Genomic DNA, 25352 nt, shown 5'->3' with positions numbered 1-25352 from the left:
AGATTTTCCAGCCAAGTGAGAAGCAGAGGTGATTTGTCATCGCCTTCCTCTGCAGAGTCTTCCTTGGTGGTCTCCCTTCCAAGTGCTGATCCTGCTTAGCTTCCAATATTAAGCTTTTCTATGCCAACTTCCCTCACTCATAGCACAGCAGACTGGCAATAAGGCATTCTGGTCATTCTGAAGAAAAGGCGGTTATATTTTCACAAGAGTTTTTAACAGGTTAGTCCCTTGGGAGGGTCAGAAGACTGATTGGAGATGTGTGGTAGAAGTTTAAGGAGGAAAAATCCATTCTGGGCCCAGGTGCCTTTCTGCATAAGTGTATTACAAGAGAATGGATAATTGGCCTGTTCTGTAAAAATGGTTCATTTGTATTTTAAAACAAAACAAAAAAATTGGCTTAAAAGATGTTAAACTTTCCCCTCCCCAAACCTCAAGAGACAAGGTTTGGTGGAACAAACCTTCCCCCCACCCCACCCCCCTTGCTGAACTAAGAGAAAGAATGTCCATGCCTGCCAGTCAGTAGCAAGTGCAATCTTCTGGTTTCATTAATCATTTTAAACCATCTTTCAGGTAATAGTGAATGTTCTTGAAGAAAATGATGAAAAACCAGTTTGCTCACTCAGTTCACATTTCCTGGAGATCCCAGTGGGCCTGCCTCCTGGCACCAACATCAATGGTCTCTATATATCATGTGTCGATCGGGATTCAAGTCCCAGATCTTTCCGTTATTTTATTAACTCAGGTACTTTGCTTTTGGATTTTTAGCATTCACTGTCATGGTGCACAATAGAAGCTGTTGGGTACAGAAAATCTTGTCAGCTGTTGGTAGTCTTTCATAAACCAGCTACGTATTATAACGAAATCATACTTGTGCTGAAAGTTATAACAGTAAGCTTTCTTTAAATAGTTTGACTTGTCATTACTGACCTTTCCTTACATGTACAGCTGTAGAAGTGGGCAGGTTCTAAAGTGTGCTATCCACTCATGTAAGACTGAGTCCCATGTTGAGACTTTTTAAAAATTGCTGCTTCAATGTGACTGTGCAGTAACGCTGGAGCGCTTGCGCAAAAGAAAAAAAGGGAGGAGGGTTGTTCTTCTGCATCACGATGACATCTCACCACCATTAGGAATAATACATTTTCAGCAGTAGTGTGTGAAATAAATTCAACTGAAGATGCAAGAGGGGAAATGACAGAGGGAATGGAAGTGTGCGGAATGATTTCACAGAAAATGTTTCCAAGACACAAGGTTTGACGAATGGGAACATTTGTTGTAATCTGGGCATGCGGAAAAGGCCAAATGACTTGGGATCGTAGGATTGTCAGTCCTGCAATCATCACAAAATAAGCATACAGAGCAAACTTAAACTCACTGGGTCTTAGGAGTTGCACTATAATCTGGTCACCTGAACCTGTCATCATGTGCCGAATATAAAGGACTTATAATTTTCTTTGCATGTAGGCACCACTTTCTAAAATCTGAGGACCCTGCCGTTCCCCCTCCCTCTTCTTTCCTCCCCCCCTCTTTTCTTAGGGGACTACGAGTAGGACGCCATCGGTAATTTTGATAGATGCTGCATTTTAATGGGGGTCAATTTTAACTTATAGAGCCATATTTAATAACTATTTAAAATTTTTTGATTTTATTTGTGCTCTATCTATTTGTTTGTTCGCCGCCCTGAGCCCTTCGGGGGAGGGCGGTTTATAAATATAATAAATAATAATAATAATAATTTGTCAATGGGGGAAGATGTATGCAGTAATCTCCATGGAAACCGAGCATGTCATTAATCTATCCATATAGTTGTTTTTCTTCAAATTGTGACTCTGAGTTTTCTCCGACTCCACTATTAGGTAATGTGAATAACCATTTCGCTTTTTCGCCAAGTGCTGGCTCTGGTACTTCACGGCTGATTCTTGTGTACCCGTTTGACTATGAAAGAGGCCTAGATAGAGTCTGGGAATATAGGCTTGAAGTCTACATAACAGACGATAATTTGCTATCAGTGGCAAATAGATCTACTGCTCTTGTTCAAACGGGTTCAGTGAAATTAACCATCAGAGTCATTCCTGACCCAACCACCGTGGTCCCAACAACAGTAAGTCTACTAGAAAACTAAATATTGAATGTGGACTGATGTTTGTTTCTTTGTGTGCTTCCTAGTCTGCTTTCTTACTGAAACAAAGGAGGACATAGCCAGAAGTATCTAAAAAATAGCAATCTGAGAAGCAGAACGGACAAGAGGAAAGGTTGCAGAGTGATGTGACCTGTCCACTTCCCAAACTTTGCTGCCTGCTCTACAGTTTTACCTAATAGCTGGGCCAACCCTACTGGTTTGTTTGGCACAAAGTGATGTTGTATTGTCCTTCCCACAAGTACAGTAAACCATATTAGTTTAAGGGCTGTTTAATGCAATTAAATCTGATAAATTCAAATGCCATAATTGTCAGTGACATTGCTAACAATTTTGTCATCGCTATAACCATGTGTGTGTGTGTATATTAACAATAATGATTGGCTTGCTAAAATGCCACAAGACTCCTTTTCATTTTTGCTGCAACAGACTAACACAGCTGGCCCACTGGAATCAAAAACAACTACAGGACTAAGTAATAAAATATACCTGAAACATAATTGTTGATGCATCACTAATCTTTCATTGTCAGCACATTTCATTCTTGATTAATAAGAAAATTCCTATTGTATTTTCTTTTACAAGCCTGGTGTTACCCTTGTGACCACTAGAGAAAATGTCTATTTTGCTGCGGCTTGGTACGTGCCCTTCATCATTTCTCTGGGCTGTTTGCTCCTACTTGGACTTCTCGGGTATCTAACCTTCTTGCTGGCAAAATATATCCGCACCCAGTGCCAGCCAAAGCCCAAAGAAGACAAAAAACCACTGTAAGTAATATGAAAGAAGCAGTACACTTTGCATTGCTTCCTGTTACAGAATCAACCCTCCAAAGCATCCATTTTCTCCAGTCAAACTGACCTCTGTAGTCTGGAGATGAGCTGTAATTCTGGGGGATCACCATGTCTGACCTGAAGGCTGGAATCCCTATGCACCCATGGTGAGTATCAGACAAACTTGGCTGGGCATAGTCGTCATCTCTCTGTGCACTTTTCTTGCTGGTTGCAACCATTCCGCATGGGACTACTTGGAGTTGACATTGGTGGGCCAGTTGCCGGGAACCTGTCAGCCACTCCATTATTATTTGGCAGGGCCTTGTTTCTTTAAGGAGGTGACTAGGTGCACTGCAGTCATGACCTGGCCGTCCATGGTTCTGGCTCTCTTTGGCTGTCAGCTACAACATGTGCAGAGCTGTGTTACCATTCCTTGTTGTGCCTGACTGGTTTTTTCTGTCCCCCTCACGCCCTGCCTCCACAATCCTGTGACCTGCTCAGGCAGTAATGGCATTGTTGTTGGGGACACTAGTATAGTATCAGCCAGTATAGCCCTGCATATCAGTTTTTGCTGCCTCCCAGCCTGCATCAGAACCAGTAGTGCAGCGCCAAGGGGGGGGGGGCGCGACACCCGGGCATGTACCCCTGTGAGGGTGTGGTGAAGGGGTTCCAGGAGCATGGTGGGGGTGTCCTGGGGCAGGGTAGGGGCATGGCAGGGGCGTAGGGCACACACGTGCCCTGGGCACAGTTCCCCCTCACTCCGCCCCTGGTCAGAACCCATTAGGAAGTGAACTGGTGGCACCAAAGGGGCAGATGTGGCCACCCATTGGAACAGAGGAAGCCTTCAGGTTTATGCTGCCCAATACTTACTTGATATACTGATATTGAATACAGTAGGGTTTAATCTCCCTAAGTTAAACACATTTCTTGGGAAATTACTTGAATTCTCTGACATAGCAATGCAATTTAATTAGCTGACTTTCATTAGGATAAATTAAAAATAGTGCCATCCAAATCTATGATCATTGCTAAGGATACGTACTACAGAATTTTTATGCAGCATATTTATCTATGTTACCCGAGATGTTAGATTATTTCAGTCAATTTTCTGTACAATAAAGGAGCTGACTATAAACACCCCAAGAAATTATCTCTCTGGCATATCACAAAACAACAATTATAGTGCAAAATTCCAACCAAAGAGAATGAAAGCTATTATAGGCTGCACGGAAAATTAACAGGCAAAGAATCTTAAGAACACAGTAGTGCAAATTGTACATCTACAATTTAGTAAATGCACACAGCAGTAAAGCTTATTAATGAGTTCAACACATACTTGCAAAACCACAATTTGCATGTGAGTAAACATCTAAGGACATCCAACCCAAGCCCAAATTGTTATATCCAGTGGCGCATTTACCTAGGGGACATCAGGTACCCGATGTCCCCGGGCACCCCCCAGTGGAGGGCGCAAAAATTTCAGGCTGTTTGTGTGCATTGTATTTTTGGGGGTTTTTTTCAGTTTTCGGCCAGCAGGCACGCAGTTTTTAGGCTAGCAGCACCAAATCTTCAGGGATTTTTCAGAAGCCCCTCCTGATGATACCACCCAAAATAGGTGAGGTTTGGTTGAGGGAGTCCAAAGATATGCACTCCCAAAAGGGGGACCCCATCCCCCATTGTTTCCAATGGGAGCTAATAGGAGATGGGGGCTACACCTTTGAGGGTCCATAATTTTGGAACCCCTGAATCAAATTCACCAAACCTGGTATCATCAGGAGAGTCTTCTAAAGATACCCTGACATTTTGGTGCTGCTAGCTTAACAATTGCACCCCTGACAGCAGGCACCCCCCAAATTTCCCCAGATTCTCCTTTTAAATCCACCCGCTTTGGCATGGACTTAAAGCAGTGGTGGCAAACCTTTGGCACTCCAGATGTTATGGATTACAATTCCCATCAGCCCCTGCCAGCATGGCCAATTGGGGCTGATGGGAATTGTAGTCCATAACATTTGGAGTGCCAAATGTTCGCCACCACGGACTTAAAGGGAGAATGTGAGGTCCCCAGTTTAAACATTGAAAGTGATGCTGTTTCAGGGTGGGGGAGAATCCACCCCAAAACAGCATCATTTTCAATGTTGTTTTAACTGGGGACCCCAGATTCTCTCTTTAAGGTGGATTTAAAAGAAGAATCTGGGCTCCCTAGTTTAAACACCATTGAAAGTGATTCTGTTTGAGGGTGGATTCCACTGGAGGTGTTTTGTGAGAGATGATGCTGATATTTGTTTGGTAAATGGGGGTGATTTGTGAGAGATTTACATGCTTAATACCCACTTGCACTGGCTTGGATCTGTTTCTCAGGCTAACAACCTACCTCACAGTGTTAGTGTGAGGACAAAATTAGGAAAGAGTTGGTGGGGAGAGAGCCATGTATGTTTTGCTGGGGATGGGAGGTGTTTTATGAACTGGTGCAAAAAATCATTGTTTGGTCGTGGTGGGGGAGGGTGACCGCCCATACAGGGGGGGCGCGCCAAACTCAGGTTCTGTCCCTGGGCTCCAGTTTGCCTAGATACACCTCTGGTTATATCCATGATGGGAATATAAATAGCATTGGTACTTTGACAGGACCTCAAAATTCTGTACTTGTTTCATGGTTCATATAGTCTCATCCTTCTTCAGATTTTCATTTGTGTCCTGCTTGCAAGAGCATGGAATTCTCATTTCAAGATCTAAATAGAATATACATACATAGAAAAAATTCCTATATATATAAAACCACAGGAGAAAATGCTACTGGAACATGACCATACAGCCCGGAAACCCCACAACACCCCAATTTTATGTATGTTACTTACTAATAAGAAATATCCATTGTTTTCATCCTAATTTTTATCAACGTATGAAGGCATGCAGCTAGACATGAAGCAACATCTCAGTGAATCTAATCTGAGTAGGCATAAAATTAAGAATAGAAACATTTTAATCTTGAGTATAGGATTCTTGCCAGAGAATAAAACATCATTGTTACAGTGTCTGGGAGCACACTTCCTTCACTTTTCCAGAGGTGCCAGATTGTACTGTTGTGGCTCTCCCTGCCAGATACTGAGCATAAATGAGTGTAATTCCTTAAAATCTTGGACTCACCAATAATTGTTGATATGCTTTTCATTAAAGGATGATAACCTTGCATTGCCAAATGATCAGTCAAAAATATTAATATTTTAAAAACTTTTTTCAGGATAAAAACAACAGGTATGTATCTGTTTTCCCTGCTTTCCTTATCTCATGGAATTATTCCATTTAGTTAATTTTTTTAGAGTTTAAATTTTTCAGTCACAGGCCTGCTCGATCATTTGTTCTAAAATTCTATTGAAATCAAAGTGATGGGATAGAACTGGACTGGACTGCAGCTTATATCATGATAAAATATAATTCTGGCGGAGTCAGCAGCATATAGCAGTGCCTTTGTAATATAGTTACTACCAATCACCACTGGTCCCATCCACTATACAGTATGTATGTATTTATACATGCCTGCATATTACTGGAAGCAGGACTGGCCATATCTGGCAGGTAGATTAGATGCCAAATACTTCCATTTCCCGTCTTTAACAAAACAAGATGGATGACAGATCTAAATAATATTACCAAGGATACACTTCCACTGTTCGGTGGCTGCCACAAATCATCCCGCAGCACTATCAAAGTTATCTGTGTCCCATAACTAAGGACTAAAAAGCAAACAAGAAAGCATCAAGTGGAGGAGCTTCAATAAGATATCCCTAGAGTTTCTATGTTAGCACCCTTTCCAATCAAAAAAGGAAGGCTAAAAACTGATCCATAGTTAGTCACTGATCTTCCCTGGGTCATTTAAAAGTCAGAGTTCAACACACATTCGGTTCAGAATACAGTATCTATGGGGATGCAGACAGAGAGGGAGGTTTTTCTAAATCAGTCACGTACAAGCAGTAATGTGCGGAAATCACCATAGATTCCTTTCAGAACCCCCCTGTATGTATTTTTGAGTCACTGATCATGCGCAGATAATCTGAAATATATTTAAGAAAAACACATTTCTTCTGTGTATTTCTTCCCTGTAGATAAGAAGAAAGTTAAGAAAGAAATAGTTTGGGTAAGTATTCTGTAAAATAAAAATGGGGGGAAATATTTTTGTTTATTGTTGGCTCAGGACTGATTTTTTGTTAGATTCTGGTCGTTTTTGTCATGGAGAATGAAGGGAAAGACAAAAACACTTACATTTCAGTCTGCCAATATACTGGTTAAAGACCCAGGAAATTGTTCAGAAAAAAATGTGCCAGTATCAGCTCTCCATGAAGGATGGGTGGGGGTCTCTCTCAGCTCACATTCATGGTCACTTATCCATATCAGTGAAAAGAGATGCAATCCCACTGTGCCTTGCCAACCCCCCCTCCAAACCCACATGAGCAATAATCTTATTTATATGCAAAACCAAAAATTTGTAGAAAAGCCCAAATTGGAATGCAAGAGCCATACATGGATCCTGAGTCAAAGAGTCAGTGCCGCTACTGTCACTTCTGCTGCGAAGAAAATAAGCAAAAGATTTAAGGAAGGTTTTTTTCATACCAGTTAGCCCAAGCCAAGCGTTCCGCAGTAAAGAGTTTCACATGAAAAATTTACTTTGTTATGTTCTTTTATCCAGATGCGGTCTGGAGAGCTTATTGGCCCTCCTTAGGTCTTTTTCTTTCTGCTTCTTCCTTTATCATTTGCAGCAAAGCACAGATACTCAGATCCAAAATCACATCAGTTGACAGCACACTCACCAGCATGTGTTTACTTTGTGCATTATGCAGACTCTTCCTAGTTTTTGAGAAGCTAGATTCAAATCTAGTAACAATTGAAAGTCCAAGAAGATGTCCATGGTGCAAGTTGCTTTACTCAAAGATCCTTTTGACTGACAAAGAGAGCTTTAATTTCAAAAGCTTATACACTGGAAATCTTGCTGGACTTTAAATTGCTACTGGACTTAAATCTTGTGCTTGTTGTGCAGACCAACATGGCTACCCACCTCAAACTGTCTTCTCAGTTGCTGTTTCCCTGTTTCTCCTCAGGGTAAATTTTGAAACCATTAGCCCCTTTTAAAATGAAGCAAGTTTTGTACTTCAGCATGTGTATGAGAGTACAGAAAATATTGTACAAAGACACTCATGTGACAACATATAAGTGAATTAAGAGATATATATGAAACATGGTTTTTGTTTCATTGAAAACAGAAATGCCCTAAAGAGGTTTCCTTTCTGTGTTTTAGATTCCATTTATTATAGATAATATTCCTTCTATGCAAGCTAAAATCTTGAATAATTTGTTTGCTTTGCTTCATTAAGGTTCAAATTATCTTCTTGCACAAATATGCATGGAAGTTCAATCAGATTATTGCTGTCATAAAGGAGGAATGCTTGGTTCCAAATATTAAAATCTTGATTTTTTTTCTTTTAATTTATGAACAGCCAAATCTCTCTTCTGTCCTAAGTGGGCACTTCCTGATTATAAATTAGGAGCAATTTACAGCCCAATTAGGAGCAATTTGCAGCCCAATTTATAGCCATGCTTACTCAGAGGTTTAAGTACCACTGGGGTAGTGGCACTTACTTCCTAGCAAAGCTTTGCTTTAGAATGCCAGAGAGAATGCCTTCCCTTGAACATTCTCCAGCGAGGTCCATAAGCTTCTATGGCTTTGCAGCTAGTTTTAATAAAACTTGCGCTGCTATAATGCAACATAGGTCAACATTTTCAAGTGACTGCACTTCACCCCTGATTTAACAGGCAAGCTCAAAATCACATTTTCTTTCCCTCCTTAGGAGATGACTGATGTAAATGCTGTTTTTGATGGGGAAGCAAGAGATCCAGGTATTATCACTAACAATGAAAATAATGAGATTATTTTTGTGTTGAAAGAAAAGACCGTATATGTAATTGTGGCGAGATATTTAACTGATACATGCGCATGTATCAGTGGCAGCTTTTTCAAGTAACAGGAAAGCCACATTATAATACTAACAGAAATAAATAAATGGTGATGTTTGCCTCAATCCACCGATTGATTTGAACATAAGAAGAGCACTGCTGGATCAAACCTGTTGTAAATCTAGTTCAGCATTTTGTTTCACACTGTGGCCAACCAGTTGGCCTGGAGGACCAACAAACAGGGCCTACCCATGATGTTGCCTCCTAGGGTTGGTAGTCAGAAGTTTGCTGCCTCTGTATATAGAAGTTTTCTTTAGTCATCTTAGCTAGTAGCCATTGATTAACTTCTCCTCTATTAATCAGTTTTATAATCCCACCTTCAAAGCCATCTATACTTGTGACCATCTCTATGTCCACTGGCAGTGAATTCTATAATTTAGTTACTCATTTGGTAAAGAAGTACTTCCTTTTTGTCTTTACTGAATCTTTTGTCCATTAATGAGATTGGGTATTCCTCAGTTCTAATATTATGAGAGGGGGGAGAAAATTTCTACGGTTTCTCTGCTGTATGCATAATTTTATAAATTTGTATCATGAGCACCTTTGTCATCTTTTCGCCCACTCAGTAAGGACTTTGCTTATGTAGTTTAGTTTGGCCACATGGTCTATGCTGGTGAAAGAACTACCTTTTGTTTGCTTAGTTTGGCAACAGATGCCACAGCATGTCGATAAGACTACATTCAAGTGCAGCTCTACCATGGTGCCTTAGTGCCCAGGTACATCTTTGCATGTGTACCTGGCTAGTGCAATGTGATCTGTGGATCTACTGCTACTATTGCCCTTGCATGCTATGTTAGTCAGGCCTCTAGCTTTGGTGTGTGTGGTCATCAGGACCAATGTAAATATCACTGCTTCCAAATGAATATTTTTCTCTGCCTTTGATTCGAAACTGGAGTGCTGTTTTTTGGGGCATCGTCCACAGGATGTCATCCTGTAATTATTAACTTCCTAAGTTTCCTCCATTCACTGCACACTCTGCCTTGCATATATAGCTTTACAATAATCTTTTCCGAATGCATGGTGTTCAAACATATTGGCGCTTTACCATTTTCTGGCTAAGCTTTCTTAGGCAGCAGAAATAGATATGTTTGAGAGATCACTGATAATCCTTGGCTAACACTGTATTCTCAGACTGAAATATAATTTAAGGCTCTGGTCTAGAACACTTCCTGACTACAAGTCAAGAAATAGGTGTGACTGAAGTATCTTCAGTCATTCCTGCAGGTAGCTAGGGTGCGCCAAATATTGTTCTCATGCTTTGCTGCTAAGCACATAAAAAGGCGACCTTACCTCTTCTTCTGTGAAAACCAGTAGTAGCTGAATTGTTGGTTGCTTCCACAGTCACTGGACACTTGTATGAATTTAATTCAAAGTCTGGGGCTCGAAGATGGAAAAACATAAATGTGCCTCCTGAATCTGAAGCAAAGGATCCAGTAGCACGGGTAACAACTGCTAGAACAATCACCGGTCAAGGGAATCTAAGCAGAAAGGACTTTGAGACCAGTGTCAGAAAGCAGGGAAGAGAAGACAACATGGAATCAGGACCCCCAGAACAGAAGATTGAGATTTCTGACCAAAATAGTGACCAAAAATTACAGGTACCAAAAGAAGAATCTTGGGTTAATGGGTCAGCAGTCCATCCAAGCAGACCATCTGCTCCCCCACACAGGTCACCCATCCCCTCTCCCAAAATATATCCTAAATATCAAAGTCAAGCTTAAAACAGGAAATATTTTGTGTCTAGAATCCAGAAAACCCTCTGTTGCTACTCCAAAAATAAGGGTAATGTGGACATTTTACTTGTTTATTACACCCTTTTGAATTAGTGACAAAAAGGGACACTGTTGGGTGGAAGTGAAATTCATTGCAATGATATCAGATATACACGAAGAGTGTGAGTGTCTTGAATAATTTCCAGAAAATCAATAGTTGACCATACATATGTTTGTACACCAGCTCTTTAGGGTGCAGTTTATCACTTAATCACAGCCAGAGCACTCCAAGGGGAAACTGATGTTATTCATGTAGATGAGTAAATTAAGTCTAGAAATAAATTTAATTCTTATAACATGTTGAGGATAAAGAAAACGAAGGAGTATTCTGTCTGCAGCATTTTCAAAGGCACAGATTTCTGATTCAGAAATATATGAAAAACTATTTTGCAGTAATATGTCCCCTAAATCAAGATTTATTTTATAGTATTTGATTTTTAGCACTTTTATCCTTTTCTTTTGTGATTTATTCACAAAATCTGAATGGAAAAATGTGGCCTTATTAATACCAGATTATGTACTGTGTTTAAATTATTTTTAACTTTGTACAAAAATTGCCTGGTTTGCAAACCAAAATAAATTTAGATAATAATTATGCATCATGTCTAAAATGCACTCTTCCTTTGTGGTTTCTCTCTTTCCTTGGTACTAGGTATAATTTTATAATTCTCAGTTTCTTTGGATGAATTAAAAAAACCCACACAACCCCCCTGCATCTATGTTACTGCACCATGTATATAATCTAAGACAAAATCCTTCTTCACTAAACTAGACATTAATTCCACTCAGGGGCGCAGAAGCAGCAATCATTGACTTGGCTCTGAGCTTATTATTCTGATGTGTCTCATATTAACTTTTAACACCCCGGCAGGTATGTAATTTTAAACTGATGGAAATACCTTCACAAAATAGGCACCCATGCAAATTCCTTGTTATGCGAGAATCTTTGTCGTCCCTTGGGCTAGTATCAAAAATATGCTAGTCCCGAACAGCTGCTGTCAGAGGAAAATGAATATCTTCAAAGGGGGCTTCTGATGTCACTCTACCTTTGTTGGGATTGAATACAATGAATCACACTCAGCTAACTGAATGTGATCTTCTTCTGTGGGAAGAAAATAATAGTTTGCAAGAGAAGCCTCTTTCCTGGAAAACCATATCATTGCTCAGCTTTGACGTGGGGTTGACTTACATGTTTAGCATCTAATGGAAACTTGCTTGCTTGGCAGGTGTTCTATGCATTAGCTATAATGTGCATAGGAAGACACAGCTCACCCCCATAATATGATACTACTCCATGCCCTGCCAGCCACAATTATGGCTAACATGCACAGCAACCATCCCACAGACGTTGTTTTCCTGATTTTAAACTCCATGTGGTATCTGTAAGCGACGGAACATCCCAGTTGTCTGGATCTCCAAGGCCCAAACCAGGATCTCCATGTCAGAAGTTTGTACCTAGCATAGGACATTACCATGAACTGATTGCCGGGTCCATTATTTTTCAAGTGCAGATGGATAATAGGGGTGTGTAATAGTATGTGGTGTGAAGCCTCTAGATCAGCCTAATATTTGACTGTGGATGCTGGCAAAATTTTGATGATAGTACCCAGTTCTGAGTCATACAATGTAATTGTTGCCACTGGTTCCATGTAAATAACATAAATCCTATTTCAACTATGGGGCGTTTTCGCACACAGTTTTTATTCTAGAATAAAAGCAAACCGCATTGATTCCTGACCTTTTTGATGCAGTTTCGTCGCTCGATGGCATTCACACATGGCCAGGTAGTCACGCATCTTCTGCCTGCTTCGCAACTCCCGGGTTTCTGCATTGCCCAGGAATGCGGCGCAAACGACCGCTCTGATTGGCTGTCGCGCCATCATGGGGCCGTCCGGGGGCGGGCTTCCAAATTGCTTCCCATCCCGTTTCCGTGGACGGGCTGTTGAGCTACCGCGTTAACGGAGGCGAAACGACCGAATGAGTCACCGTGCTGCAAATGTATCAAAGCAACGGTGCCACGGGACTTGGTAGCTTGAGCTATCAGGCGCACACAACCGAACGCGAGGAGGGGAGGGAGTCGAGTGAGACTCAAGCGGAACAATGGGATGTGCGCGAGCAACCGGCAAGCCCAATCGCATTCCCATTGGCTGGATCAAATCGCATCACACTGTGGGCGTCACCCCTGACTGTCGCTTACTCCAGATTTGTTTCGCACCTAGCCACCAGATTGTGGGGGGAAACCAGTTTTTCCAAGAAAGTTGCAGAAGTATCGAGCGACAGGAAAAATGTGGAACAACGGCTGGAATGTGGCACAGAAGGGGGGTCGGGACACATTTTGGCTTAAGTGTGTGCGAAAAAATGTGGAAAACAGCAACGAACTCACATGCTGGATCTGCAACAAACAGTGTGTGCGAAAACGCCCATGGTGGCTTTTCCATGAAGCAAGAGGAGCTGCTGCAACAGAAATAGAAATAATTTACTCTAACTTTGCTCTGAGGCAACTCTGAGATGCCCTTGACTTTCCCACACTTATATTTAAAAAAATGGTACATCTCAGTTAAACACAAGGAAAAAAAAACCTAAAAGGATTGTATTGCTTTCCTGTTGTTACCTTAAGCAGGCAGCCTCCATTTAAGTTGGGAGAATTTTCTGAAGACAGGAGTGAGAGGCGGTAACTGGGATTTATATTTATAAAAATTTATATAAGATCATTTATATCAAATGATGTGGCCAATTATCATCTGGTCTCTAATTTGCCCATTTTTGGCAAAGTGATTGAACAGTAGAAGACTAATTCCATGTTCTTGGATAATTCATCTGCTTTAGATTTTTTTCAGTCTGGCTTCGTCCTGGATTGGATTTCTTTTGCTTTTTTTGCTGTCAAGTCACAGCTGATTTATGGTGATTTTTGATGGGGTTTTCAAGGCAAGAGACATTCGGAGTTAGCTTGCCATTGTTGGCCCCTGTATCAAAACCCTGGTATTCCTTGGAGACCTCCCATCTGACTAGCCAGAGTCAGGGCTGAGAGTATGTGACTAACCCAAAGTCACTCAGCAAACTTGCATGGTACAAAAGTGAATTTGAACCAGGATATCCCATGTCCCAGACCTAGTCCAACATCTTAACCACTGCACACCACTGGCTCTCTCACACACACATTTACAATATTATAAAGATATATTTACATTTCCTGGGATGCTCCCTATAAGTTATTTAAAAAGTATCAGTCTTCATATTCACTCTATAGCTGGAAAAAATCCTAATGACAATTTGTTTATATACCCTGTGAAAATCTAATTAGCTATTCATTCTTACAAGGAGTCTACCCAACTAGATGGCAGAAAGAATACCAACTCCCTGACATTTTTCTCCATGAGTTGGGACTCAAAGTGGCTTAGAAAATTTTCTCTATTTCCCCACAACAGTCTTTTAAGGCAGGCCAGGTTGAAAATGTAAGACTGGCCTAAGGTCATCCAATGAGCTTCCACACTATTCATTATATCTCACCATCATTCAGATATCACTGAAAAGGATTCTAATCAGGCACTGGTGTGTAATTTTCCTTTCCATAAGAACCCTCTGGAACCTGCTATGGTGGTGCTTTGTTATAGCACAAAGATATGTAAGTCAACTTTTAGGGTTTCACATGAAGATGTTAGTAGATTATATGCTCCACCACAGAACAAAGCATGATGGACCTTCTTTGTTGTGGAATGCTTCGCCTGGGTCCTAGCGCCTACCTAGCTCTGCTTTCCCCAGCTATTTGAAAGTAAAAAACATTTTGGCATAATGCTCTTGAATCAAAGGACCATGTTCAATAATGCACACAATAATAGTTTTGACAAAGACAGTGCATAAAAATGAATAATTCCCATACTCACTCAGGACTATAAACTCAGATACATTCAATTGCAACTGCAAATGAACAATCAGATCCAACAAAGGTACATTCTGCTCCTCAGGGCCATAATAGACAAGTTTAGATTAAAAGTTCAAAGTAACATCCACCAGCAACAGTGCAGATCACCCTTCTCCAAAGTGGCTGAAAGGTTTCTCATGCCTAAGAATACAGCTTACTGAAAGATCAGTGAATGGACTCAGTGCAATTTTTTTCTTTATAATGAGGAGAAAGAAGAAAGAAAAACCCTCAAGAGCCAGCCATGGCTCTTCCTGCATGGCTACCAGGTAAGCCTTGATGAAGCTCCACAAGTTAAATCCATTTTATAGTTAAAGGGACAGAAGTTACAAAAATAGGGTTGCTTTTTTCCTGACAAACCTGCTGTGTCCTCAACAACTTCATAGCAACTACCTATGGGCAATCCAATTCACAAACAATTATCACTTCAATGTGAGAGCAGCAGTTAAAAAAAACCCTCATTTTTTGTGCCTCTGTGCTCTTAGGCATCCACTTGAAAATTCTAGGGCAGGGAAGGCAAATGTTACAGAGAAGCTCTCTCTACTCACCCCCATCCCCACTGTAGGGTACCAGTATGTGATTTTTTTTCATCCTCACTGATAATTTTATTGGTAGGTATTAGACCTGTGATTTCCATCCTGGAGTTTTGACTCCACATGCTGGGTCATCAGACCTTCTGGAGTCACCTCCACAGTTAAGCTTGCTTTCCAGGTGAAGAAAGATACCCCCCCCCCCCCGATCCACCCACCACTTCTTTTCCTCCAAGTCTGTTGTAACCCAGCCAGCCCCACCTTTTCCATGGTGACACTAAACACCACAAGGGGAAGATTCATTCTGTTTAGAACAGACAGTTGCAGAAATTCAATAAGAGAGGTTTTCCCAGTTCTTCAGGAGCACAACAGGCAAAGATCTTTACAAAGGAAATTCTTTCGTATACAGTTTAATGCAGCAAGGAGCTCTATCCAGTGATGATAAGTTATGAGTTAAGGATTCCTGCAACCTGCCTGCCACTTTCACATCACCCTTAGCTGTGTGGAAAGGTGCTTTACAAAGTATTTTAAACAAGACTCTAGAAACTTGAATTTATTGAAGTAGTTGATGCTCCAAGTAATTCCTCAAACAAGCAAAAAACAGCCATTTTTGGCAGCGTACACTTACGGTTATCTAAGTTTTCCCAGTACCTATTTAACGTTCATGATCAGGCTTTGTCCTGTTTAAGCAAACATCTATGCCTCTTATGTATTAAGCTCACTGCCAATCAGGTGAAGAGGCACAACACAGATACTTAAAAGCTCTGCCTCAGTTCTTGCATCACTTATGGTATCCAAGCTTTTTGCTTTAGATTTTTGCAGGAATAGGAAGGCAGAATTCAGATTTTTCTCCTCCACAGCAACAGTTAAATTATTCTTAAACCAGTAGAGCAAATATGCTTGTAACCACACCATTCCAACTTGTTTATCAAATAAATACTGATCAGCAGCATTTGAATGTGCAACAACTGTATTTTAACACTTCCAATTACATTTAAATACAGAAAAGCAAAGAGACTGGAAGGGCACCAATTATACAAACAAGATTATAGGCAAACACCCTCATGAGTACAAAAAATGTGCTTTCCTGAAGACGAGATCTTTGTCTAGATTTAAACGGTGCTGCTCACTAGATTAAGATATCCTCCAAAATTTGCAAACTTTACCATCTGCAGCACATGCCTTGAAGTTTGATAATCATGAAAAACAAATTACTGTTAAAGTTGTTTGAACTACAGGGTTTTTCAAATGGTTGCAACAGGTTGTCATGTGACTATTTTGCTAGGAGGCGACATTTCCTATTTAGATTCCTGATGCAGGTGGATATAGCCCAGAGTTTGGGGAATTACCACTCGGCTTATGCAGGCTTGTCTCTTTATACACGAACCAAGCATTTCCTCCCCACAGGAAAATGTTGATCAAACCAAATACCTGAAGGAAGAAGAACAAGTTATTGTTTTCTATTAGCATTAAAACATATTGACTAACCTTCTCTTTGAAGACCAATTCCAAACTTTTAGATATTCATCCTATACAGACTTTTTTATTATAACCCAATAATTACATTTGTTGTCCCTGCTATAGGCACAAGGGGACACAAAGCAAAGTCAGTTACTTGAAGTTCAACTCTGCAATCCTACTCACATTTACTCAGCAGCTAGGCAAAACTCAGTGGGATACATGGAGGGGACTGAGTCGTAAGAGGTCAATTCCCCACAGTCAATTTATTGCGTGAAACTCATGTGAAAAAAACGACGGTTTAAGCAAGGACTCCCCACGGCTTAAGTGCCAAACACGGCTTCATCCCGGTTCTGGCACGCGCTCCCCCCATCATGCGTTTTTTTGGAACCTGCATTGAAATGCACCTTTTTTTGCAATCATGCTTTGAAGCCAGTTCGGTGGGGAGAAACGGGACAGATGCAGCTTATTGTTCCCACCCTTCGAACCTTCCAGCCAATCAGAGTGCAGTGGGCTGCACTCAGCCTTTTTTTTGTGCACTGGGTGAGGCTACAAAGAAACATAAATACGAAGCTACGGGACAATTTTGGTAAATTGTTTATTTGTGGCTATGTTCGAACGTTAAAACAATAAGAATAACATGAATTTTCAATCGGGGCAGAGTAGTGTTCCCACTCCAACACAATAGCCAATCAGAGGAGGGGAAATTCTGCCTACATTATCTACGTAGTGACTTAGCTGCACGAAAAAAAGTTTTTTTAAAAGTTCCCGCCCCGCCCCAACAGCCAATCAGGACGAGGAAGAACAGACCCGCCAAGCAGATCTCGTGGGGAGTGTTTACATTGTTTGAAACCACAACAGACATCAAGGTGTTATTAGACACACTGCAGTGGGGAGGGAGAAGAAACCGAGATGAAAAGGTACTGTTTCTTTTGGAACCAGGTTTAGTTTTCCAGTGGGGATTCCACCATAGTCTCGCCAGAAACAAAATAAGATGTTACTGATCAGTTTTCACTGCCACAGGAAGCTCTCCGTGCTATTTGGTAAGGTGTTATGGGATGTAAATAGAAGGCTCAGTAGGCTCAGTGTATGAGCAGATACGGGGCAGAACTTCCTCAAACCAAAGCCTAAGCCCTATTACATGTGAATTCTGCCACCAATTATACAATTTATGATATCAACTGGAGCCAGGGAATACTAGTCAAGGAGGTGGATTTGGGCCTCTAGCCCAAGTTCTGATTCTTTGGGCAACTATTTTTAATCACAACAAATCACACTTAAAGAGTTAATCCATAAAAGGTAGGCTGTCTTTGAATACCGATGTGTCAACATACATACCACAGACAAATTCAAACTTCTCATACTTGTAACTGAAACAAATATACAGGAAGAGCCTGGTAATTTGCAAGGGGACATTTCATCCACAATGAGTGATCCAGTTGACACTTTGATATCCACAAGGGCTTTTGCCCAGGCAGCAGTGCTGACTAGCCACAGAAAAGTAGCACAGAGAGTGAAGATATAATCCTGCAATGACAGAATCATAGCCATCAAGTGAGCAGAGAGTCTATACAAACACCGAGTTCTTTCAGAGCTATATAATGACAAGACAGTATCAACTGACAATAACATGTAAACTACTGAATGAGAGATGCTTACATATGTTTTAAGCATATTAAGTATATTTAACTTTTGCAAATGATATTTTAAAATATGAATGCACATCCCACCCCTTTCCTATTACTTAAGTAATGTACAGGATAGGGACCCTAGCCACAATTTAAAAATCCCCAGAATATATATACATAGTTGCTGTCAAGTCACAGCTGACTTATGGCGATCCCACAGGGTTTTCAAGGCAAGAGATAGTCAAAGGTGATTTGCAATTGCCTACATCTGCATCATGCCCTAGTATTCTTTGGAGGTTTTCCATCCAAATACTTGCCAGGGTCGAGCCTAAGAGTGTATGACTGTCCCAAAGTCACTCAGCCAGCTTCGATTGCAGAGTAGGGACTTGAATCTGGGGTTCCTACATCCTAGTCCAACCCCTTAAGCACTCCACTATGATGGCTCTCTCTAGTTAACAATACTGATCACTAAAATGTAATTTGCTGGAATTATTACCAGTTCTTGAAGTGTATGAACTATCTGTACATAGGCTACTATCAGTTAATTTGGAAGTTTTAAAATAAAGTCTGAGAGCTATGCTAGAATTTCTGTAAGTTGGGAAGATTTATAACCTACCCACTCTTTCAACCCTCACCAACTCCTAAGACGAGCTTCCGTATTATGGTAATCACTTTTCTGCCCAAATTTACCTTATGCTCAGAAACTGTGAGGAACTGTCAGTTAAGAATTCTGCAACTCCCCCACTACACCCTGAAAGTAATTAAATTAGGTTGAAATGTGCAAGTTTGCTTATGCAACAGGCATGTTTCCAGCAGAGGGATACTTCACTGCAAGTATGTACACTCTTGGCAAAAGCAAATCAGTGTTAAATAAGGAGACATTCTTATTACCAACTTACTATCATTGGAATAGTGCTAAGGTTCTGATACAAGTGCATATAACCAAGGTACAGCACAAGGGCTGCCAAGCTGTACAGGAATATTAAGACAGCCCATGTTACAAAGAACTGTGCCGCCATAGAGAAGTTTCCCACAAGGTAAAAGTCAGTCCAAGTGCCGCCACATTGGGTTGGATCTGGAGAAGTGAACTTAACTTCATTCAATCTGGAAAATGAAAGAAAGAGATTTATTTTAAAAAGGACCTTTCAATTGCCGTCATTAGACCACAAAAATGTCAAGTTGAATTGCCAAGGCTATGTTTTTCTTCACAGCATTAGAAGATTAAGTCCCATTTTATTGGAATTTCATATAAAGAAAATGTAACCAGTATTATTGACAAATATATATTGAAACACCAATTAAATACCAGGTTAGCATCAGAACTATATAATGAAGAGTTAGATCTTACCTGTTTGATAAAACAAATCTGAAGACTCAGCAATCATCATGAACAAGTAGTAAGGATGGATTGTGAAAACAAACAACTCAGCCTAACTCAGAGTTACCTCAAATGGATATTGACCCTATACTATTTAGGGTAGTTATAATTTTTTTTAATGATCTCGCACCCTCATTTACAGAAATACACATTGCCCAAGACTAGGTGACGCACATATCCTGATCTTGTTCTACGCTGATGATGTCGTCCTTCTCTCTTGCTCCAGGGTAGGCCTCAATTGTCTCCCTACCTGCTGCAATGATTATTGCACCAGCAATGGTCTTGCTCTGAACTTTGAAAAATCCAAGATTCTCATATTTTCAAGGACTTGGAGGCCTATATGCTGGTCCTTAAATGGCAATTTCCTGGAGCAAGTTATACAATTAAAATATTTAGGGCTGCGTTTTCATCATGGAACAGGTTGGGCAACTCATCAGGACATAGCAATCTGGGCAAGCAAGAGCAGTGTTGCGGCGATATTCCACTTTTTTTATAACAAGGACCACGAATATGTCCCTGCAGTCCTTAAGGCCTTTAATGCCAAAGTAGGTCTAGAGTTGCTCTATGGCACACCTATATGGATTGGTGCTTGGAACTGTATACAATCCTGCTTCATATATAAATTACTTGGTTTGCCCCATAGTATGCCCTATGCTGTCCTTTGTTTTGAAACTGGTCAATATCTTTTAGAGACCAGAGCCTGGCTTGCCACATTTAAGTTCTGTTTACATCTCTGTTTTAACGTTGAGGCTTTGAGCCTTACATACCAGTCTCTTGTAGATCCTCAAAATTCTGACTGGACCTTAGTAGAACAAAAAATATTAACACTGAGATTTACACTGGAATCACTAGTTATTGCTGCCTGCTTGTGAAATTTTTTGCTCCTCAAAGCAAAGATTGATCCGGAATTCCAGTATCTCAGCAGTGCAGCAAATAAGTCCTGCTTTCCCTTTTTAAAGAATTCCCTTTAACATAGCTAGGAAAGCCAAATACCCAAGTCTTACCCAACCAGCAAAGAGCTCTCTCCTCGGCAAGGTACAATGTGCTTCCTTCAGCTGAAACAACAGGAAGACATCTAAAAATTCCCTACCAGGACGGAATCTGTGATTACAGCATGAAGCAGACTGAATTGTAATTCATATGCTTCTACACTGACTGTTTTATAAGACAACCAGGTCCAACTTGTTGGCCTCTCCACTTGTTAATAAAAAAGGTCTATCAGACCAACAAAAAAAATCTTACCTATTAAACAACGATTCTTGTGTTATCTCTGAAACAGTGGCTAAATGCCTGAGTTATGTCATTAAATTCCAACCGTGACTGTATTACTCATCAATCACTATTAATCTGCACTGTTTATTATGCCAATAAAAGGTTTTTTATTTGAAGGTAGTTACAGTACGTACCAAAATAGACTCCAATTTTTTGTGGTGGCACCTGCATTGTGCCATTCCCTTCCCTAGGAAATCCACTAGACACCTAAAATTGCAGTTTCACAAAGCCTGTAACGAGATCCTTATGAAACTTAACTCTCAGTTTTAAACTGTAGACCACTAATTGTGTTTACCTGTATATTTTATGCTTTATCTTTTGTAAAATGTTTCAAGGGTCACTAGGGCCAAACAGCAACCTACAGCAGCAAAGTTAAAATACACTTTACTTTTAGAATGCTGTGCCAAGTACAAGGCACTGATAGCAGCACCTTGAAGGGGGAAATGAACCACAACTATCACAGATACATCAAGGGTTTGCAAACTGGTAAATGTCTGGTTATCTAAATGGCTACTGTAGCCTCCTTGCAGCTTCATACAGGCTTAATTTATCTAGGACATGAAGGGACAGACATCCAGAATCATTCTGGACAGTCAGCAAAGGAGAAATCTGCTGGCAATACATTTTCAATGACAAATGTTTTAGCTCTTGCTGCTTTTGTTCAACCCAGAAGCAAAGGGGTATTTCTTTGAAATTGTGCTTTCTCCCATGCAGTTCCTCCACGTATTATGCTCAGATCTACATGGAATCAGAACTTAAATGAACTCCCAGCAGGTACAAAAGACCAGAAACAGCACCACCCCTCTCGACATGAGACATTCTAGAGGGGCAGAATATTTCTCTGTGCACACCATCTCACACCCTGCACAACAATTTCAGGTTGTTAATAAAGCAGTGTCACTGACCAGGACTATGTAAATTAGAGAAGAGTTTATGTTAAATCTGCATAATATTCCATGTTTTCTACCTATGTAAAAGGTGAGAAAGAGAAAAAAACACAAACCAGTTACATCACATTGCTAAGGATTCCCTGGTCAGATACCTGTAAAGCTTGGCCATGGCCAGAAGTACAAGAATGTGGGCATAAACTGAAGTGAAGAAGCCAAAAATCTTGCATCTTAGGCCTTCAGATAAGACAGTATACATTCAGGACTTTCCAAGATGCTGCAATGTTGTCCTTTGGTTATTGGTTTGTATATTGTCCTAATTGGTCTTTTTAGAGTAAAAAGCAGGGTTGCAGGACTAATTTCCGATCTGGGAGAGAGGGCAACTAGAAATAATCTTAACTGATATCCTGTTACCTAGTCAGCAGCATTTACCATTTCTGTACCTACAAATTTCATACTATAAAAATATAAAATCTAGCTTTAGCATACCCTGTACCAAACTAGCATTGCACCTAGTTTTCAATACAATTCTCAAGGTATTTATAAACACTAGGAACCTCACCTAACTAATTAGAAAAGCAAAGTAGGGCCTTAATACCACTTCCTTTTTTAAGCCTTTGGGATGTTATGCAGACAACAGTATTGTTAAGAGTCACTGCAAATGATACAGTGGAGAAAGTAATGGAAAGGTGAGGAAGGACAGAGAATCAGTAACATAGGCTAGCCCAGGGGTAGGGAACCTTTAACACTCAAAGAGCCATTTGGACCCGTTTTCCACGGGAAAAGAAACACTTGGAGCCGCAAATAATTTTTGACATTTAAAATAAAGATAACACTGTATATATTGGGTTTTTTAACCTTTTACTCCACTCATTCTGAGAAGCGCATGGATGCGTCCACCCTGCTGCCTGCAGGGTGGGCAAGGATGGGGCCAGCAGCTCGGCCCAGCCAGCCGCCGGGAAAGCACCCGCCCCGCTCAAACAGGGTGGGCGGGAGGGGAAGCCGGCCGCGGGCAATTGGTGCGCCTGCCCTGCTGCCTGCAGGGCAAGCAAGGATGGGACCAGCGGCTCGGCTCGTGGAGCCGCAGTGCAAGGGCAGAAGAGCCGCATGCGGCTCTCGAGCCGCAGGTTCCCTACCCCTGGGCTAGCCACATAGCACAAGCTCACCTGAAAGGATAGGCAAAAGCAGCTGTAACTGTTCTGTTGACATGCTCTCCGCAGGAGACTAGAACTGTAGTTACTCCTCCATATCTGCCGCAGGTTGCAAACACACAGACAGAAAAGAGCTATGAGGGAAAAATATTAGTACAGGCATTAATATCATACTTGCCAACTTGGGCAGGAGACAGTTTGTCAGAAAAATACTGCATAGCCTGTACTAACTCAACTTTTTGCAAGCCAAGTTTTCTGCTTCAGGTTTGTTTTTTTAAAAGCACTGCTAAAATGCTAATAATGCATGCCTATTACCATTACTTTAACACTCTAAATATCTTTTTGTAGAAGTGTGTGTAAGTGCTTTCCAACTGGCAATGTAAGAACAAAAGGGCACCATCAAGTTAGCCAAGAGCAGCAGGGTAGTAATGAACAAAGATCCAGTGGTTCTAGGATCCTGTAAACACTGGGGATGTAGAGAATAGGGGGAAGAGCCTCATATTTTTTTATACAATGGAGAAGTATATTGTCTGCTATTAACATCTTTTTTTTAAAAAAAGACAGATTTATCATACAGCTATATTAATTCTATGCCCTTCTTGCCTACTGTTGAACAGAAAACCCACAAGTTATTTACAGTAAGACATATACCTTACTTTTCACTGGGGGGAAATTGCTAACAGTTAATACCAAGCATGCTTGTACACCAGAATGGCTGAAGATGGGGGTGGGGGGAGTAATCCACATAGATGAATTTATATATATATAAATATATATAACTGTGTGTGTATGTATATACATACACACATGGACAACACATACATCTTGTGTGCATGAGTTAAGTGCCGCGGCGTGGTTCCATTATCACATTAGTGTCTGCCCCAGGAGACCCAGATTCAAATTCCCACTTTGAAAGCTTAGTAGATAACTTTAGGCCCAGACATACACTCACAGCCAAACCTACCTTAGAAGGATGGTGCAAGGATAAAATGTTGAAGCAAAAAGCAATGTGAACCACTTTGGATCCCCATTGGGGATAAAGACCGGGTATAAATTGAACCAACAGAAGACCAGCTTTGAGGGAACAATAAGTTCTACCCCAAATGGCTACAGTTAAGTCATATCCAGCTTAACAAGAATCATAACAACCATGCCCAAGTCTACAACACACAAAGCACAGGCCTAGTAACTTAGGCCTAACAATGCCTTTTTCACCAATCATCTCCAATAGTTTCTGACAAACCCCAACAGAGTCCATAAGCCCCCACCCCTCCATTACAAGTTCCCCAACCATGCAAATTAGGCCACAAAGAATAACCCACCCACTCACCCATTCAAGAAGCTTGATGAAACCCAAGGGCTCTTTGAGCGGGCTAAAATCAAGGTGGAAGTCATTCATTTTCTGTGAGGCAGGAGAAAAGAGAAAACAAAAATTAGAAAGAAAAAAGAAAGGTGTGAAGGGAAAAAGAGAACCAATGCCCCAAATCTACAACACCGGCCTTACCTCACAGCAAGGCTGCCCTTCTTCCCACACACACAGGCTTCCTACAGCTGTTACCCCAGAGGCCTATTTTCCCCTATACAGGCTGTCTCATTAAGCTCCTCCCCCTTCCTCAGGTGATGGAATCGCCTTCTCTCCAGCTACCACCTCACAATGGACTGAGGCCCATGTCACCTGCTCCTTTGCACTTACGCCAGTTTAACTCTTGTCAGTTTAAACCAAGCTTAAGGCCTGCTGAACATTCACATGCCACAAAAAGTGCCCTGACCTCTACCCTCAATGAGGACAGGCTCTTTCACCTCTTCTGATTTTTGTGTGTGCTCGGTGAGGCACAAATGGTGCCCTTGAGAATGGCTTTGCAAGCGATGTGTCTGGAGGTACACAGTCTTGTTTTCATTTTCATTTGATTTTTGACCTGATGGTATGCAGTAACTGGTTTTAAATTGACCAAGGCAGGGGAGAGTCCCCAGTTCAAATCACTACTCTGCCAAGGAAGCTTGCTATGTGACTTTGGGCTAGTCATATACACTCAGTCTAAAATACCTCATAGGGTTGTTGTGAGGTTAAAATGGAGAAGGGGAGAATATTGTCAGTCACTTTGTGTCCGCATTGGAGAGAAAGTAAGGGATTTTTTTGCTCAAATTCTCATGGCTGCCACAGATTATAGAAAACAGGTTCCATGGACATAATACATAAAATAAAATGTCCATGTGTGAATGAACTACAGGGAAATGTAACACAAAAGGCTGATAAATTCCAGATTAAGGCTTCTTGAACTACTATACACAAATGGGAATTTCCCTACCTAGAAATATTAACAGCACTTAAATATTTGACAGCACTTAACATACACACATGCTGAAAAGCTACAGCTACCTGATCTAACTGTGTTCCACAAAATAGTTGAAATGTCATTTCTACAGCAGCTTTTAGAGCGAGACTTTCTGTAATCGAG

General features: G+C 40.9%; 2 protein-coding genes across 4 annotated transcripts in view; one reads left to right on the top strand and one right to left on the bottom strand.

Moving 5' to 3' along the window:
• Positions 1-11255, top strand: part of CDHR3 (cadherin related family member 3) — a 66158-nt gene extending 54903 nt beyond the window's left edge. For 2 of the 3 annotated variants that reach the window (XM_048502433.1, XM_048502431.1), the window contains exons 13-19: positions 571-742; positions 1854-2098; positions 2720-2901; positions 6140-6153; positions 7002-7033; positions 8739-8787; positions 10246-11255. In XM_048502433.1, coding sequence (XP_048358390.1) covers positions 571-742; positions 1854-2098; positions 2720-2901; positions 6140-6153; positions 7002-7033; positions 8739-8787; positions 10246-10625 — 1074 coding nt within the window. In that variant the 3' untranslated portion in view covers positions 10626-11255. The remainder of the gene's footprint in view (positions 1-570; positions 743-1853; positions 2099-2719; positions 2902-6139; positions 6154-7001; positions 7034-8738; positions 8788-10245) is intronic. The other variant, XR_007244942.1, reaches the window with a different exon arrangement.
• A 5169-nt stretch (positions 11256-16424) lies between these two features.
• On the bottom strand, positions 16425-24527 carry SYPL1 (synaptophysin like 1). The gene is made up of 6 exons (XM_048501821.1): positions 24401-24527; positions 24227-24298; positions 22912-23030; positions 19108-19312; positions 17919-18107; positions 16425-16553 (listed from the first exon to the last, which is right to left on the bottom strand). Exons 2-6 carry the CDS (start codon positions 24293-24295, stop codon positions 16425-16427), a joined length of 711 nt encoding a protein of 236 aa, XP_048357778.1. The 5' UTR covers positions 24296-24298; positions 24401-24527.
• Positions 24528-25352: the final 825 nt, after the last annotated feature.

The sequence above is a fragment of the Sphaerodactylus townsendi genome, linkage group LG06 (genome assembly GCF_021028975.2).
Source record: "Sphaerodactylus townsendi isolate TG3544 linkage group LG06, MPM_Stown_v2.3, whole genome shotgun sequence".
In the NCBI taxonomy this organism is placed as follows: Eukaryota; Metazoa; Chordata; class Lepidosauria; order Squamata; family Sphaerodactylidae; genus Sphaerodactylus; species Sphaerodactylus townsendi.
This window is presented reverse-complemented; position numbering and strand designations above follow the sequence as displayed.